This window comes from Struthio camelus, chromosome 1, assembly GCF_040807025.1.
Source record: "Struthio camelus isolate bStrCam1 chromosome 1, bStrCam1.hap1, whole genome shotgun sequence".
NCBI classification, from domain to species: domain Eukaryota; kingdom Metazoa; phylum Chordata; class Aves; order Struthioniformes; family Struthionidae; genus Struthio; species Struthio camelus.
The window spans coordinates 17,546,808-17,563,553 of record NC_090942.1 but is presented as its reverse complement, the minus strand read 5'-3'; the positions used below and the strand labels follow the sequence as shown (position 1 = coordinate 17,563,553).

At 40.9% G+C, this 16,746-nt stretch overlaps 1 protein-coding gene across 1 annotated transcript in view; it reads left to right on the top strand.

Annotated features, from left to right (window-relative positions):
• Positions 1-16,746, top strand: part of CELSR1 (cadherin EGF LAG seven-pass G-type receptor 1) — a 178,099-nt gene that overhangs the window by 138,384 nt on the left and 22,969 nt on the right. The window contains exons 14-24 of the mRNA XM_068930868.1: positions 48-168; positions 1,453-1,636; positions 2,479-2,580; positions 4,388-4,482; positions 5,272-5,481; positions 7,206-7,389; positions 8,932-9,075; positions 10,543-10,744; positions 11,073-11,240; positions 13,704-13,830; positions 14,472-14,672. Of these exons, the coding sequence (XP_068786969.1) occupies positions 48-168; positions 1,453-1,636; positions 2,479-2,580; positions 4,388-4,482; positions 5,272-5,481; positions 7,206-7,389; positions 8,932-9,075; positions 10,543-10,744; positions 11,073-11,240; positions 13,704-13,830; positions 14,472-14,672 (1,738 nt within the window). The remainder of the gene's footprint in view (positions 1-47; positions 169-1,452; positions 1,637-2,478; positions 2,581-4,387; positions 4,483-5,271; positions 5,482-7,205; positions 7,390-8,931; positions 9,076-10,542; positions 10,745-11,072; positions 11,241-13,703; positions 13,831-14,471; positions 14,673-16,746) is intronic.

Genomic DNA, 16,746 nt, shown 5'->3' with positions numbered 1-16,746 from the left:
TCAAGCATACGCTTAAAATGTGATTTCCATGTGATTTTCTTTTATAGGATTGACTTGCCTTGTCCCAGAGGCTGGTGGGGAAATCCCATTTGTGGTCCCTGTAACTGTGAGACTAGTAAAGGGTTTGATCCTGATTGCAATAAGACTAATGGAGAATGCCACTGCAAGGTAAGCAAAAGAGACCTGTCAAGTCAAAATTTCTTTAGGTTAAAAAATAACTATATCACTAATAATACAACTGAATATCTGAAACGGAGTACACATAGTTGTGCTTTGTATTATGTATGTTCATGATATAGTTAATCTTTACCTAAAACATTTTGCTGGCGCTACCCTTCACAAAATCATACTGTGCAGCTCTTATCTTATTTGCATTTGGAAGGCGAAGCTGAGAAAACTGAGAAACTGAGAAAGCCTGGGTTCTGATCTCTCTGAAGTAGAGCCCAATTTATCGAGGGAGATCAGACCTGGGAGCAGAGGAGTGCTAGTGAGTATTTTGTTGTATCACAAGTGAGTAATAGCCATGAAACGGCTCAGTCCCACTGGGTGAAACTCTCTTCTGTGCAGTGGACCAGCAAAAGGCCTTGCTACTTAGGAGACTGAGCTAAATTTGAGAGGTAAAATGCTTTCCTCAGAGACAGCTCTGTCGAGTTTAACAGGAGTTTGCTGCAGACACATAGGGACAGAAAGTAAACCCAGGATGGGCGCCATCTTCCTCCCATAGGTTTTATAACGGTGTTTTTACAGTAGGTGTTGCAATAAATGTGAATGATAGAGCAGTTGTGCCTGTTTAAACTGGTGGCAGTGACATACTGGCCCAGTATGTCTTTCCTAAATGACAGCAGAACACATGGCAACAGCTACATTACATTGAGTCAATGGAGTGCCAATACCATTGTCTTGTGCAATCACATAGGCCTCAGATCAAAAGCATTTAAAGATGTGATTTGAATATGTGATTACAGTTTTCTCTCCACCCTCTACATAAGGCATAAATGGACAGTGCAGGAAGTTTTCCTATTAGTTTGCTCATGCCCTAGTAGAGTAGAACTGCAAGGCAGAGAAAACCACAAATCCTCCAAGAATGCATTTGCTTGGCACAGGCAGCGAGCACAGGATGAATAATGTGGGCCAGGTTCTTGGCCAACCTGCACTGGTGGTCTGAATCCCCAGTGCCCACGGCACAGGGCAGCAGTGCAATCCTGCCTTTGATTGCCTGATCGCCTGGGCTGTTGCAAGTCACAGCAGCAGAATACACTTCTTATAACTGTTATTTTTCTCTTAATAATAGTCTTATTATTATCCTGTGCTCTAGTGAAGCAGCTAGCAGCGTACTATCTGGGTAACTGGAAAGTCTTTTCTGATGCATGCTGCTGAAGTAGGACTTCAGAAACAAGAGGAAATCTGGAATAAAAGCAAAGAACTTTGTGCCTATCCTTTCTGTTTTTCTAGGCAAATTACTACAAGCCCCAGAGCAGTGACACCTGCTATCCATGTGACTGCTTCCCCTCCGGCTCCTACACGCGCACCTGCGACATGGAGACAGGACAGTGTCCTTGCAAACCTGGAGTGATAGGGCGGCAGTGCAACCGCTGCGACAACCCTTTTGCTGAGGTTACCACCAAGGGCTGTGAAGGTACCTCCCATCCGGCGCTGCTGCTGATCAGTCAGGGTGTAGTTATCAGACTGGAGCCATTGGCAGTGGGGAGACAGGCGAGCGTGAGGTGATGGGTTTGCAGCTGCGTCCTGGGATGCACGTGAACCAGGCAGGGTGGCTCTGACGGGGGTAATGGGAGCGGCAGTGGCCTTACCTCGCCCCCCGCCTCCTGAATCTGTGCCAATATGACTCACAAGGATTGAGAAAAATAATAAAATTTCATGTAATTTCCATCAAATGGAAATACAGTTAGCTAAGAAGTTGGGGGAGAAGCAAAACTTGCTAATGCTGATTTTGCTAGAAACTTGGTTTCGTCTGCTGGGGCAGTACTACATTAGTGTGCCACAACTGAAGGGATCGGCAGCAGCCCTTGCGCCTTCTGCCCGTGGAGGCCATGCCACGGGCCGAGTGCCCTCTGGCGGTCCCACGGCCAGTCACTGCAAACCAGTTCTGCCTTTCCTCCCACGCCCTTCTCCTCTGATCAGCACAAAGCTTTGGTGGCAGTCATCTCACAGCTGTGTGTGGGTGACATGAAGGAGCAGCCCTTTCCCACAACAAAGGAGCAGACAGAGATAGGCAAACCTGAGATCCAGAGTCCCCTAATCATCCCGAGCTTTCCTTTGCCTGCATCTGTCTGATGGCGCGGTCGAAAAGGAGCAGCTGATGGGCTGCAGCTTGGAAGGCCTTGCAGAGAAAGAAAAGTCCTGACTTGGCTTGGGAACTCCTTGAAGGTCCTTTTGGCAGGTGTAACTATCTCTTCGTTACTGCTCTGTGATTTTATCTTGTCAGAAAAATTGCATCGTTTCTTTTTCTGCTTTCAGTAATTTATAATGGGTGTCCCAAAGCTTTCGAGGCTGGTATTTGGTGGCCACAGACCAAGTTTGGCCAGCCAGCTGCTGTGCCATGTCCTAAGGGATCAGTGGGTAAGTTCCCTGGGTAAAACATTAACAATTCTATCTACATGCCTGTGTGGAGAAAAAAAAGAGAGAAAAAAATGTGTACATAGGGTAAGGCGTTAATTCATTAAATCTAGAGATTACAGCATAGCTTATGTGAGTCACAAGATGAAAAGTTTACCTAGAGAAACTCAAGAGCTGTTGAAACACATTTGGAATTATAGCAAAAAGTAAATACAAAAGTGCAGCACATACATAAACACATCTAAAGAACAAAAGTCTGAATCTGTATTTGCACAGTCAATTTTTCTGTTTTCTATTTATCAAGCAATTCTTATACTTGTAACTTTTAGTTTCTAATGGCAATGACAGGATCTTTGGCAATATAACTCCTCTGGGCAGAGACAAAATGAAGAAAACCGTTTATGTGCTGATTGCTTTTCCTGGCATTACTGGCTAATAGAGCTCAGAGTTACAAAAGAACTCTCATTTTTACACCAGTTTTTCTCTACTCCATCATTCGGATTGCTGAAAAACATATCTTGTCAAGCGTGCAAGTCATTTTGTACTGCAAGCGAATGACAATCTAGTTTTTTATGCGTGTCCCTGATAATGTTTATCTCACAGAATACCAAAGCAGATTTGCAAACAATGTTTACAATCTTTTGTGAAGACTGTGCTGTGGGAAATGAAACCTCTGTCTCAGTTCTAGGTCTGGTGACTTTTATCTGCTGCTAGCACTGTTCAGGTTCAACAAATTATAACTGATTATGTAACTTTTGCAAATATTACCGGGGGTACGTCACTGACTGTAGGTGTGCAGAAGGTTTATAGTCAAACAAGTTCCAATTTTAAAGATTTTAGGGGATTGAATTGATTTTTTTTAATAAAAAATATTTACCTTGTTAAACAGTATGAAGTTGAATTAATATAACTTTTCTCACTAAATTTGCACTGTTTTTGTGGTTGACCCCCGTGTCTTTTCTAGGAAATAGCCTAGCAGGCAAAGATACTTTTAGAAATTGTACACTCAAAGTGAATTTTACAGACCATTCAAAGAAAGTATGCTGTATAATAATGAATATTCAAGTAAGGAACCTGAGGCTTAATTGTATCCACCTGTCAGGAAAGAGAAATAATATAATTAGATCTGATTCTACTAGTTGTGATTCTGTTATTTAGACATTCATAATTAAATTACTTAGACACATGCAATGTGTCCAATCAAAGTTAAACTTAGTGCAAGCTTAGAATTTATTATCTGTAATTCACTGTGAAGAATCCACAGCCAAGAATCATTTATAAAAATGATTTGACAAATCATACAAAGTACTATATTCAATTAAATAATAAGCTGCTTGCAAACTATTCACAATTAGCAAAAGGAAATTCTGTGTGTTGGTTTAAGCGTTCACCATGTGCTGTGTGCTAAGATGCTGACAGTGCTTAAAGGTTTGGACATGAAGATAGCATATATCTTGGAGGTCTTCCTATATAAGCTTCCTATATTACACCCAAATCTGAGCAGGGTATGTTTTCATAAATATTTAGGAAGTGCTCAATCTTTCTCATAAAATTGCCAAATTCGTCAGCGAACATGAGAGCAGCAAGGCTAAGAGTGGTCAGGCAGGTCTGCAGCTTGCCTCCCTTTCCCTAAGGCTTGGAGAAAATGACTCGGGAACATCAGTAAACTCTTAAGTTTCCTCAGACAGGAGTGCCAGTTTGGAAAGTGAGCTATGTGCAGTTCTCTAAGGAAACTGAAAGTAGAGTTCTACGTAAATTTATCCAGAACAGTTCAGAAGATTGTTTTTTGTTAATGCTTTGTTTCCTCCAGGGAATGCAGTTCGACATTGTAACAATGAGAAAGGCTGGCTGCCTCCCGAGCTTTTTAACTGTACCACCACCACTTTTGTGGATCTAAAAATCATGGTAGGCTATATTTTCTTGTATTTAGTACCCTAGAGTCCGATTAACCTGTCAAGACCTAGTATTATTTACATCTAATGGACAAATTTGGGACACAGCGAAATCCACAGACATGTAATTTCTCAGATCTAGTGAGTCTAGTGAAGTCTGGTAATGATATGTTTATAGCTGCTTATCCAGTGGCCAGATTTTGAAGTATGCACTGTAGTATCCAGTGACTATTGACACTTTACTCCAAATCTGCATTTGGTATGAGTTATCATGTTTTCACTGACTTCCTATAGACAGTGTTGATGTATATAGATGATGATCTAGCCCAATGCTCTTTCTTGGTGATTCGCTGCAATTTTCCCTTGGATTTAAGAAATAATTTCTTAGTTTGTTTGTGTTACCCTGTTGCTAATTGTTCATCTATTGCTTAATTTCTTTCAGCACTACTAAAGCGCATAATGTTTACCGGCAGAAAATCTCGTACAACTTTTGATTTTGGTTTATAAGTGATCATGAGTTCATTCTGCAGTTTGATGTCCCCACACTCCGTCTCTTGACCTAGACTTTCAACCCTGCATTTCCCATCACAGCCCCGTCCTTTTCTGGCTCTTAGTCATTTTTTGCATTGCAGTGTCCAGTCCACACTTTCTCAGGACAAACTCCATTTGGATCAAATGACTCCTTTGTGTCAAAATTCCCTAGATAATGGAGAGAATGTCTTTGTAATCAGAATGAAAAAAAAAACATTATTTTTGTGCTTAAGACACTTGGGTTTTTTCTTCATTCCTGTCTCCGCTTCAGAATGAAAAGCTATACCGCAATGAGTCCAAACTGGACGGAGACAAAACCATACGGATTGTGAAAGTGCTGCAGAATGCCACCAAGTACACAAGCAGCTTGTACGGGAATGACGTGAGGACAGCTTACCAGATGATGATCAGGGTCCTACAGTATGAGAGCCAGCAGCAAGGGTTTGACCTGGCCGCCACCAGGGATGTGGAATTCAATGAAGTAAGAGAGACACTGTATACTGTGTTGAGCTTGTGTTGAGCTTTACAGTGCTACTTAGATGTTTACATGGGAATTGATAATTGAATTTGTCTTCGACCAAGATGGAGTAAATTTGACACAATTATTTAGTGTTTCTCACAAATTAGTCAGTCTTGTCAGTTTAGAAAGGGAAGTTGGTTATGTTTGTGGGGGCGGGGGGGGAGTTGGTTATGTTTGTGGGGGGGTCCACGTGCACATGCGCATGCACACGTGTGTACAGAATACATATATCATAGAAAGCATGGTTATAATAAACAACATCCAAAAGTAAAATTTCCCAAATTAAAAAATAAAATTGATGTGCTATTCCTAGATGAAAGAGCTTTGTCTACCATATTCCATTTTTGTTGGAAAACCTGCCTCATTTGATCACTTTCATTTAAATGCATAGTGAACTTATTCTGAGAACAGTTTATTCTGTTTGATTTCACACTGGATTTCCTGCAATCTCTTTGCAAATCTTTATAGGAAATATGAAAAATGAGTAAGTCCTTGTATCTGTATCATACCTGGCCTATCATTTCCAGCTTAAGTATTTCCTTACAGAAAACATGCATGAGATCAGAAATCCTGTCTATCTTCAGTTTTAAAACAAAGTTGTATTTAGCTAGTTACTGGCTCAAAGATTTTTTTACAGTCAGACTTTGAAACTTTTTAATCACATCTATTAGAGAGCTGGTGCACCAAAAGCGATCCCGCACCCTGCCGTTATTCCAAGTGATTTAGGCACATACAAATAAGTGGAAATGCAGGCCAGAGGGTTTCCGCTAGTCTGAGCATTCGTGAAAGACCCACTTACTATCAAAGATCTACCGTAATTTACTCAGATTTGACCTCAGTTAGGAGTTAAATTTTGACATAACAATGTAGCGTATGTGTGCACCAAGATTAAAACTTCTCAGCATCTTCATCGTTCTCATTTAAGCCATTTAATGCTCTTAATGGGGCCTTTTTTTCCATTCTGCCTAAGGGTTCCTTTGAGTGCTGTGTTCAATCTTGTACCAAAGAGCCGAAGGGGGGCAGGTCCTTGCCTAGAACCTCTTTTTTAACAACATTTGTGAGTCACATAAAAATGGGGGGAGAATAACATAATTTCTTATGTGTCTCCAAGCTTGTATATGCAAGTTAATATTTGCTCTTTTCATTCTTCAGCATGTAAGTTTCCAGAATTAGCCAAGAATCAACAAGATAAAACAAAAATGAAAAAAGGACAGAAAATAATATTGCTGTTGATGGCTTTCTTTTGGTTTTAACATATCATATTCTTTTGATTTACCTGGGTGTGTTCTTTAGTGTACATAGCAAGCACTCTGCTTTTCCTGTCTGTCGTCTCTCTGAGACAAAGAAAATATGGTTAGGTTTCCCTTCTGCATTTTCTTAATAGGTTTCCTGTCTTAAGAAAACTGTCTACTTTTTTCCTTTATAGCCTCCAATTTTGACTTACTTTGCTTATAAAAGGTTTGAAGGGATTTCCTTAATGTAAAACAACCTCGAGGTAAGTAACTGGTGTGCATATTTTTATAAAGCTGCAGTGGAACATGCCTGGATTAAAATGTTTCATTATATGCTCACCTGAGGCAGTAATGCCAATCATTTGCAATGTTCTCCAAGCTTGAAATCCAATGCTTCACTTGATTGCCTAGGCTTTGTTTGCCTCATAATTTAGGCTAGTATTTTTTTCTCAGAATATTATCAAAGTGGGTAGTGCTCTGCTGGATCCCAGCAACAAGGAGCACTGGGAACAAATTCAGCGAACGGAGGGTGGCACAGCTCACCTGCTAAGGCGTTATGAGGAATATTTCAACAATGTGGCCCAGAACATGAAGAAAACCTACATGAGACCTTTTGTCATCGTTACCACTAACATGAGTGAGTATCTGTGTTGAAAACTGCCATTTTGTATTAGAAAAGCTTTAAAAATGTGCTAGATATTATTGTTTTTTATAATATCCACTGAGAAACAAAATGTTTGTATTTTGCAATCTAGTCAACACATTCATTTCAAGTCAGTTTGAGCACTGATCTGTATCTCTGAGTGGCCGTGAAGCTGCAGTGTCATCTGTTTTCCCTGTGGGCTGAGCTCCAGCGACAGCTTAGGTTGATGTCCCTGGCAGGGGATGGACACACTGCTGCATATGGCATTTCGTTAGCCACAGTGGTCTGCAGACAAGAGCAAGGACTTTTGTAAGCAGCGGTAGTGCCTTATGAGACCGCCTAATATAGTTTGAAATCCTAGGTCACTTTTTTGAAAGAACCACCCCTCCGCCACCTGAAGATTTATGTCAGTATAAAAAGAAAACCACTATTGACCATATACCCCTGATTTTCACAGCTCGCTGGTGCTGGGCTGCGCCACCTGTGAACCTACAAAATACCTTTCAGAAGACAAACCCAGTTTCTAAAAGTATTAATTCTGCTAGACACAAGCCCACCCATTCGATTCAGTTTTATGGCACATTTTAATCTCCTTCTCTGTGACAGCTAAGCACTAACCTTTCCACATTGCACAGGCTGTAAATGCCTGGTCTGCCTCTTCCCCCTTTTCTTCTTCTTCTGCTAGCGCAGGAGGGATGAGGCAATTCTGCACTGAATGGGTTCTGTTTTCTTTTGAACGGTTTTTCCAGGTGAACATGGTGTTAATGGAGTTTCCTAATGGCTCATCTGGGAGCTGTTTAGAGACTAGGAAAGGAATGGGAATTTGCAGATCTTAACTTGGATATTTCTTCATATAGAAACTTGCTGTGGATCACAGCTTTCAGTGTAGGGTTACCCTCAGGACTTCCAGCTTCTTGCTTTTATTATAACATATAAATTGGCACTCAGTGACTTTTCTAAAATGGCAAAGTTAAGGCCAACTCAGCTGCTTTTAAATATTTTGGGGGTTACACAACAGGCAGAGGCTGATGAGGTGAGCCAGAGAGTAACTGTTAGTGTAGAGGAAGGAGAACTGGAGTAGGGCTAAGAAGTATTCCCAGGTAAAATCCAGGTTATTTTCTTTGCCTAGCTGACTTTGCAATTTAACAGATGTAAAAAAAGTATATTTCTGAAACAGCAGCTCTCGCCTTCTGGACAAGAGGCAAGTCTGGAACTGGAACATGCCATCTTTATATTGCCAGCGTTTGCAGTACTGTTTTCCTAGTATGAAATGCTGTCTTGTGAATTCCTTTCTATTGCCTATGCAATACATATATAGCTGTAGTTTTAGAACTATAACATAATGCTGAAACATAAGCTTTTGGTTGTCATTTAAGATATTGAGAGGAGTCAGATTTGACTTCATATTTTTTCATTCAAATTGCTTCTCTGTATTGTGCAGATATTTTAACCTTGCAGTCATGTTTCATTTTGCTACAATATTGTGATTGAAGAAATTGAAGTTAATTTTATGGGGAACTTTTTTTTTTTTCCTAGTTATTGCTGTTGACATCTTTGACAAATCTAATTTTACGGGAGCTAAAATACCACAATTTCATGAGATTAAAGAAGATTATCCAAAAGATCTGGAATCATCTGTTACCTTCCCTGATACCTTATTCAGACCTTCAGAGAGGAAAGGTAAAACCCTTCTGCTGATGTTAGGAGGGCAGTTTCGACTAGCTCCTAAGAGCTGTGATTGATCCCTGTGAAGCAGAGTGGTACTAGGGTGAGAGTATACACAAGCGAACATTGTGTAGGGATGGAGCAGCTGTGCATACTTCTAAGACATTTTGCCTGCTGGGCACTGACGGGAGCGCGGGGGGCTGTGTAACTTGCTGTACCTGTCTATCAGGTCTCGCTGCCGGCCCCCCAAACTGCCACGCCAATGCGAGAGAAATGCTCTGCCTCGGTTCCCAGCGGGGAAGGCCTCGGCCATTCCCACTTCCCAAACTCCTCACCTGTTTTAAATGGGTTCCCAGCATGACTTCATAACTGGGATTCTTCCTGGCCTCGCTGCTAATCATGCTGGTTTTGACTTACCTACTCTGTGACAAAGTTTGTTTATCCACTCCAGAAGATACCGGGAATATATGCCTTTAGCCTTTTAGGAATTTGATGCAGGTTTTAAGAAAATAGAGGGAATCAGGGCGGTGTCAGGTGCAGGCTCCTGTCTGAAGGCAGAGCGGGGGTGTCAGCAGACGTGAAGTTGGGGTGATAACAGGGTGGATGGAGAGAGACGGTGTAAGGCAAGGAACGAGAGCACGATGTGGGAGTGGAGAATTCAAATTTGGGAACTGAGCCACGTAATCAGAGAGCAAAAGCAGATTAAAAAGTCTGAGTCATGCAGAGAGATAGGTGACATGTTTGAGAATGTGTAGAAAATTATCTACTTTGCAAGGTCTCTAAACTATCCAGAGATGGTTCAGATGAAACCGCAAGTCACATTAGAGAGAGAGAGAGTAACCAAATGGAATAATTATATAAATTGAATATCTTCCATGTAGGGAAACAGTAACACTTCTGGAAACGACACACAATAATAAATAAGCTAATACATCTTTATGACTTTGTTCTCAGAAATAGTATATCTGTTTATATGTCCCATATCTTTTCTGTAAGGAAAAAGGAAATGTAAATGTTAAGAGATAGTGTCAAAATTGAAAGCTCGTTATATGCCGGAATTAGCATAGAGAAATCCAATGTTACCCATTGTCATGTTTATGATTCTTACTAGCTTTGCCATATATAAAGGTACCGGCAAAGTAATAGCCTGCATATTGTTTTAATGTTCCTCTTAAAACCTGCACAGATTATTTATATATTTTTGGAACTTCTAGCTTAGAAGTGGTAAGGTAAATCTAGCTATTTTCTAGCTAGATTAAAAATGTTTCAATGGTTATTTGATTTTCAGTTGTATAACTAACTATAGAATGTGTTAAAATTTTGCTAAGAGCATAAAATGTTACGTTAAGAGCATGCTCAGTCCTGCAAGCCTAGAATTATAGCAGAAACAGTTCTGTGCCTTTGCTAAGCAAAAATACCAGTTTAAATGGAAGCACTGAAGCCGTGCAGAAAGAATTTAATATTAATTTTATAATTTCATAGCAGTACCTACAGTGAAGCCTTCAAACCAGAGGTTATCCTCTAAGGTGAATGGTGATGAGCTAAGCCCTGAGAATGCCTTTACAAAGAGAAGGAAGCGAAACCCAGATGACGCCACCCAATATACTGTTGCCATGGTCATTATATACCGATCGCTAGGACAGCTTTTACCTGAAAACTATGATCCTGATCGAAGGAGCTTGAGGTAAACTTTAGACCTGTTTGTAAATCATGCAGAAGCCCTTACACTTGCTCTAAATGCACAGCAGAGGCTACATTTATGTTGATCAAATGTCATGCGTGATGCACTTGTCACTGCAATACTGTCTCTTGTCCTTCACCCCACGTTGTGGGAGAATAACCGCTTCAGTAGTGCTAATTGCTTTTGAAATCTGTCTGTGTGGAAGACTGACAGTGCCTCTACTTCACTTTCTCAATGGAAGCAACTCAAAATCTTTTATTTGCAGAAGTTACCAAAACAGTGTTTTGCATTGTAATGTTTAGATCATTTTGCAATTTTTCTCCCTCTGCAGGTTGCCAAATCGCCCAATTATTAACACACCTGTAGTGAGCACCGCCGTTCATAGTGACGGGGAGCTTCCACCCAACCTTGTGGAAAAGCCCATCATCCTGGAGTACGCCATGTTGCAAACAGAGGAGCGAACGAAGCCCGTCTGCGTGTTCTGGAATCACTCTATTGCGTATGTCTCCTGGTTTCTTTAGGGCTATGCGTGAGATCTGTCTCTAACGGAGAAGTCTAGGCTAGGTAGATAGTTCAGGAGGAGAACATGATGTCTTTTGCCTTAGTTCATTCAATAGGCGGCTAATTCCTGGTGGAATGGAGCCACGTAATCAGCAAGGGAAATATAATCATCATAACTCCCTGAACAAAGGACTAGCTGTGTGCTTTCTAACAAATTCATGCAGTGCCATCTTGTCTTCTTGCATGGTTTATTTTTACTCGGTAATAGTAAATCTCACGTTCTACTTGTTTTTGCTCATGCTCTTTGCCCGCAACATATACAGGCACAGTCTAGCTCGAATGCATGGGTTCATAACTCACCTGAGGTCCCCAAGTCAGGAATCTCATTGCCCCATGCTCTCTTTTTAGGAGGGCATCTCCAGAGGATAATTCCATCTTATATGGGCTGCATCTTCTCCTGTCACACTCCGGTGACTGTAGACAGAATATAAGGCAGGCCGGCAGCTAACCCAGATGCCTCAGCCAGGGCCAGTGCAAAAAATAACAAAAACTAGTCTTCATGTCAGTAAAAAGGAGGATTGAGGTTTTGCAGATAAAATGGCAAGACTGGAGACTGTATATCTCAAAGATCATTTTGGAATCAACAGTCCAGCCAAAGACCGTTTTCCTGATAAGAAGCAACCTACCTTTCCTTCCATCAGCTGCTGTGTATTTCTTTTCATTTGTTTTAGTGAAAAACTGGAGGAGAAGAAAACACCTTCTTTGGGACCTTTGGCATCTCCCTGTTGCCACTGTTATTAGGAAGCAGTCCCAATACAGGACAGCAGAGCATGCTGGACTGTCAAGGAGGGAGGTGCGAGAGAGCTGGTGCAATATTCTGAAAGGGCTCATTTAGGGCTTTTGTATTTGGAGAAGTTAAAGAACTTTAAAGGAGCTGTTAAGAACTGTGTATCCACATGAATGTTTTGCTGGGTTTATGGCATTGTGAAAACACAACAGTCCCGTTGCAGATATTTCAAGAGTGCGATAAAGGAAAAGAAAATATGTTGAGAGGTAACTACATGCTCAGCAAGTTACAATTTCACAGTATTGTAACTATTACATAAGCAAATTTCAACCATAAAACCAGACGTATACTGAGAGGATGATATTGCCAGCCCAGGGTAAGAGGAGTAGCTATTACTGTTTTCCCTAATGATCCCAAGCCTCTAGTAAACCTCTGGAAAAAATCTATTAAGAGGGAATATCCTGTACTGGAAATAGAAAAGCAAACATTTGCCTCCTGATCAAAAAAGGCTTATTGAGTTTATATCATTGAAAGTATCAAAGAGGCAACAAAAATCTATCAATCAGTGATTTATTACCAATAATAAACTACTCCATTTGCCTGCTTGTAAAGTAGAGATGATAACAGGACAAAGGTTAGATAAGCAATTTCTTAACATCCTACTTACTTTTATGTACACATGACTCTACCAAATAGGAGGGAATGGCAGGTGCTTTTATCATAAATTTTTAAACATAGTATGGGCTTGAATAACTCATTAGCTCTAAAGTGTTTCATCAGTATTTGCTCGCAACTGCGTTGGCGTTGCTGTCTGATTTCCTATAACCGTAGTTAAAAAGCATGTAACAAAAGAGTTTTTAAAAAAAGGTAAAACATTGCAAGAGAAAGTGATGTTAGAGCAGTTTAACAAGTATTTTATTGCTGAATGAAAAAGATCACCTGTAATGTCTAATTAAAATCTCTCTCAGTAACTACGAGAGAATTTTTATTACTCATTAACTTCAGAATAGAGTAATTACTATTGATGCAAAATCATTTCTAAAGTCGATTGAGTTAAACAAGATTGAACTGGGAAGAATTTTTAAGGGAGCAGTTCCTCCACAATGTTAATACTGGAGACCTCCTGGTATGAAGTATTATTTACTATTTTTAGCATTTTCTTGTCTACTTTTTAAAAGAAATCCATGACAGAGATCATATTTCTGCTGAAACGTATTTCACATAAGAGTATTACAAGCAATGTCTAAATTGAGGGAAATAGGGGCGACCAAAAAATATTTATCTATCTGTGCTTCTGGTCTTTTCACCCCACATAGCTGACAGCACTTTGCTGTGGCCAGTTCCACAGTTTGCACTGTGTGATCACTTTACCTTCTTGCTTGTATGGTTACTGACAAAATGCAAGTTTGTTATTTTTTAATCAAAGCAGGTTTCTATAAAACCACAAAATTTGGCAGTCAAAGTCAGGTGTCATATCAGAAACTACTTCTAACTCAAGACTTTTTTAGGTTGATCAAACTCTTTAAGGCAGGTGAAAACTGTAAGTATTTTTTTGTCTTGGTACTAAGTGACCTTTCTGGTTTCAGAGCCATGGCTGCCTCAGAGAGTAGTAGCAGTGGGAGGCAAGGGGGCGATCACAGGACGGCATTCAGAAGTGACCCTTTTTCCCCACAGGACTGGTGGAACAGGGGGCTGGTCCTCCAAAGGGTGTGAGCTGTTTTCCAGAAACCAGAGCCATATCGCTTGCCAGTGCAACCATCTAACCAGCTTCGCCGTCCTAATGGACATTTCGAAACGAGAGGTGAGTGATCCCTGGCTGGTGCATCAGCGTGATTTTCGAGGGGGCTGAGTTTGATTCAGAGCGTCGTCAGTGGGTCAGTCCCTTCTTGCAGCATGTCAGGAGCGCGTTGCCCCGTACCTGACAGCGCCCGCCGTTGCACCTCCCTTCTCTATCTGACAGGAGCCTTTTGCCTGGTCATTGCACGGTGTAGTCAGCAATGCATAACCTCCCAGGCTACACCGTGCAGGGGCGTGCGGAGGAGAGAATGAGACAAGCATTACAGTTATCGTGATGACATTGACAGCTGATGAAAATGGCGTCGCTTGATATTCCGATATTAAGAATCACAATAAGCCAGGAGCAAATACACAAACCGCAGAGGTCTTTCAGCCTCTCAGGATGATATCAACAGGGCAGACCAGCCTCCAGTTATTTAGGATTCTTGCTTAATTCTTTGTCCCTTTGGGTATTGCCCATACATGCTCAAAAGGTTGAGGGACTCAAGAGGTGGCATTCCCATTGTCCCAACTCCAACTGGTCCTAAAGAAAGTCTGTATGTTGGCTCAGCAGTAATGAAAGTACTGGCTTTGCAAGTAGTAGCTTCGACTGGAGGAAAAGGAAGGAAAAACTCACAGAGGCCCTCTCAATCTGTCGTTCTGCAGAACGGGGAGGTACTTCCTCTGAAGATTGTCACTTATACAACTGTATCCATTTCACTGGTGGCCTTGCTGATAACCTTTATATTGCTGGTTCTCATCCGTACACTGCGCTCCAACTTGCACAGTATCCACAAAAACCTGGTGGCTGCCCTTTTCTTCTCTGAGCTCGTCTTTCTCATTGGGATCAACCAGACTGAAAACCCGGTAAGACTTACTTGATGCTTGTAGTATACCACTTTCTGTGCGATTGTTAAAGTTGTTGCCAAGCCTTAATTTGGGTTCATACTGCAATTTTTATTTGCATCCATCTGTTTCACTTTCTCTCCTTTTTACCTCTGTTTGGACTAAACAGTCATTTGAAAAGCGTCAAACTTTTATTGTTCTTTTGTGTTTTACATGATGAATAGTAATTCCAGGAGATGGGACTATCCTGCTGTATGTTGTTTTCAGAGAGCAAATCACAGCAGCCATGTTGAGGGCTTCTCTCAGGAATTGAACCCTGAATATTGATTTCTTTCTTCCTTTCCAACAGTATATTTTCTGTCTTACTTTGTCTGTTCAGTGGAGGGTCTCCAGTTTCTCCTGCAGCAGGGACCTTACAAGCCCAAATAGCTCCTGGCGTTGACTGGCAGGATTTCAACTGTGTTGCTGTGCAGGTGCTAATATGCATGTTGCACATGCACCAAGGCCATTCTGGAGAAGCCACTTGCCAGGCAAGGGTAGCTTGCTACATTCAAGAAACAGGAGGAAACCTGTTGCTTTGCTTTGTGCTTTCCAGCTGCAGTGATTTTTGGCTTCAGCCCATCACAACTGTTGCCATAGCTTAGTGCAGGCTCCTCCAGCATTGTGCATATCAAGAAGCACAAGTGAGGAATGAAACTGAATATGAGATATACAGTGTCTATGTTTTGTGCCCAGGACATCACTGCTATCTTAACCGTGTAGCATTATACATAATACTGCTGTTAATTCTTAATAGCACCCATCTCAAAAAACCTGGTTACCATGAAGATAGGTAGAAGAAAAACAGGCAAAGCCTTGTTCCATCACCACAAAGTTTCAGAGTCTCCTGTACCAGTCAGCAGACAGATGGGGGATGACGTGTAAAAAGTATATAATATCATATGAATATGTCCTTATGGAAATTAAGAACATTCAGAATGTTAGCATAAGAGTTGTCTGAAGACTCTAAAGAAAATGTATCTTTTAAAAATCCTTTATTGTACATTTCAATTTAAATCTTGTGAGAAGCACAATTTTGTGAGGAAAACATGAAAGAATGAACCACACTGCTTCAGCACTGTCCAAGGAACAGAAATGGGAGAAAATGCCTATATTTAGTGTATAAAGACACCATTATAGTAATGATACCTTTATGCCTAACCATCTAGCCTAATCTAGTCTATGACACAAGCCAAGAAGTGTCACCCTGTATTCTCATACCCGCCTGAGCTGTAACATACATTCTAGAAAGAAACTTCACTTAGAGGTCTGATGTGATAGCAGAGTCCCTTTGCTCTATTAATAAGGTGTCATAGTATCTCATCTCAGTTAAACATGCTGTGTTTCCAGTCAGATTTTGTCTAATTTCAATTTCCAGTCACTGGATCCTGTTAAGGCCTTTTCCTAATAAATTTGAGAGACCTCTGCTATCAGATCTGTCTTCCCAAGAAGCCTCTACTCAATAGTAGTTCTTTTGGAAAGCAAAACAAAGTAGACCTCCTTAATTTTTTCACTTTCTAAGATTCAAATCACTCTACTGGCTTTTTTCCCCCACCTTTTGGAAATTTTTCAATGCTAAACTGGATAAAGCGTTCCAGCAGGTAGTGCCACTTCCTACCCCGTGTTCTGATATTCCCCTGAAGCAGGACCTCCTGTCTCTTACCTGCTGTTACTGTCTTTTGCAGTAGCCTGCTCTACGGGATATGATCTCGCATCCTGTGTGACCTACAGTCTTTGCTCCGTAATATATGAGTTTGCGTATTAAAGTAACCCTTGCTCAAATGAATTCACCTTAACCAATTTATCCCCAGCGCTCTCTGTAACTTGACCTTTCCCATGCCTTCTTGAGCGCACCACTCATTTTTCACTGCATTTCACTAGCAGGGAGTTTATACTTTTTCAGATCAGTAACATGAAAACTGAGGAGCTGAACCCAGATCCCGGTAGGATCTTGCTAAAAGCACCACAGTAAATGAAGATTCCTCATCTCCAAATTCCGTTTGTAGTATCATGAAATATCAAGCAAACAAATATAAAGCTAGTAAAAGAGTTCACT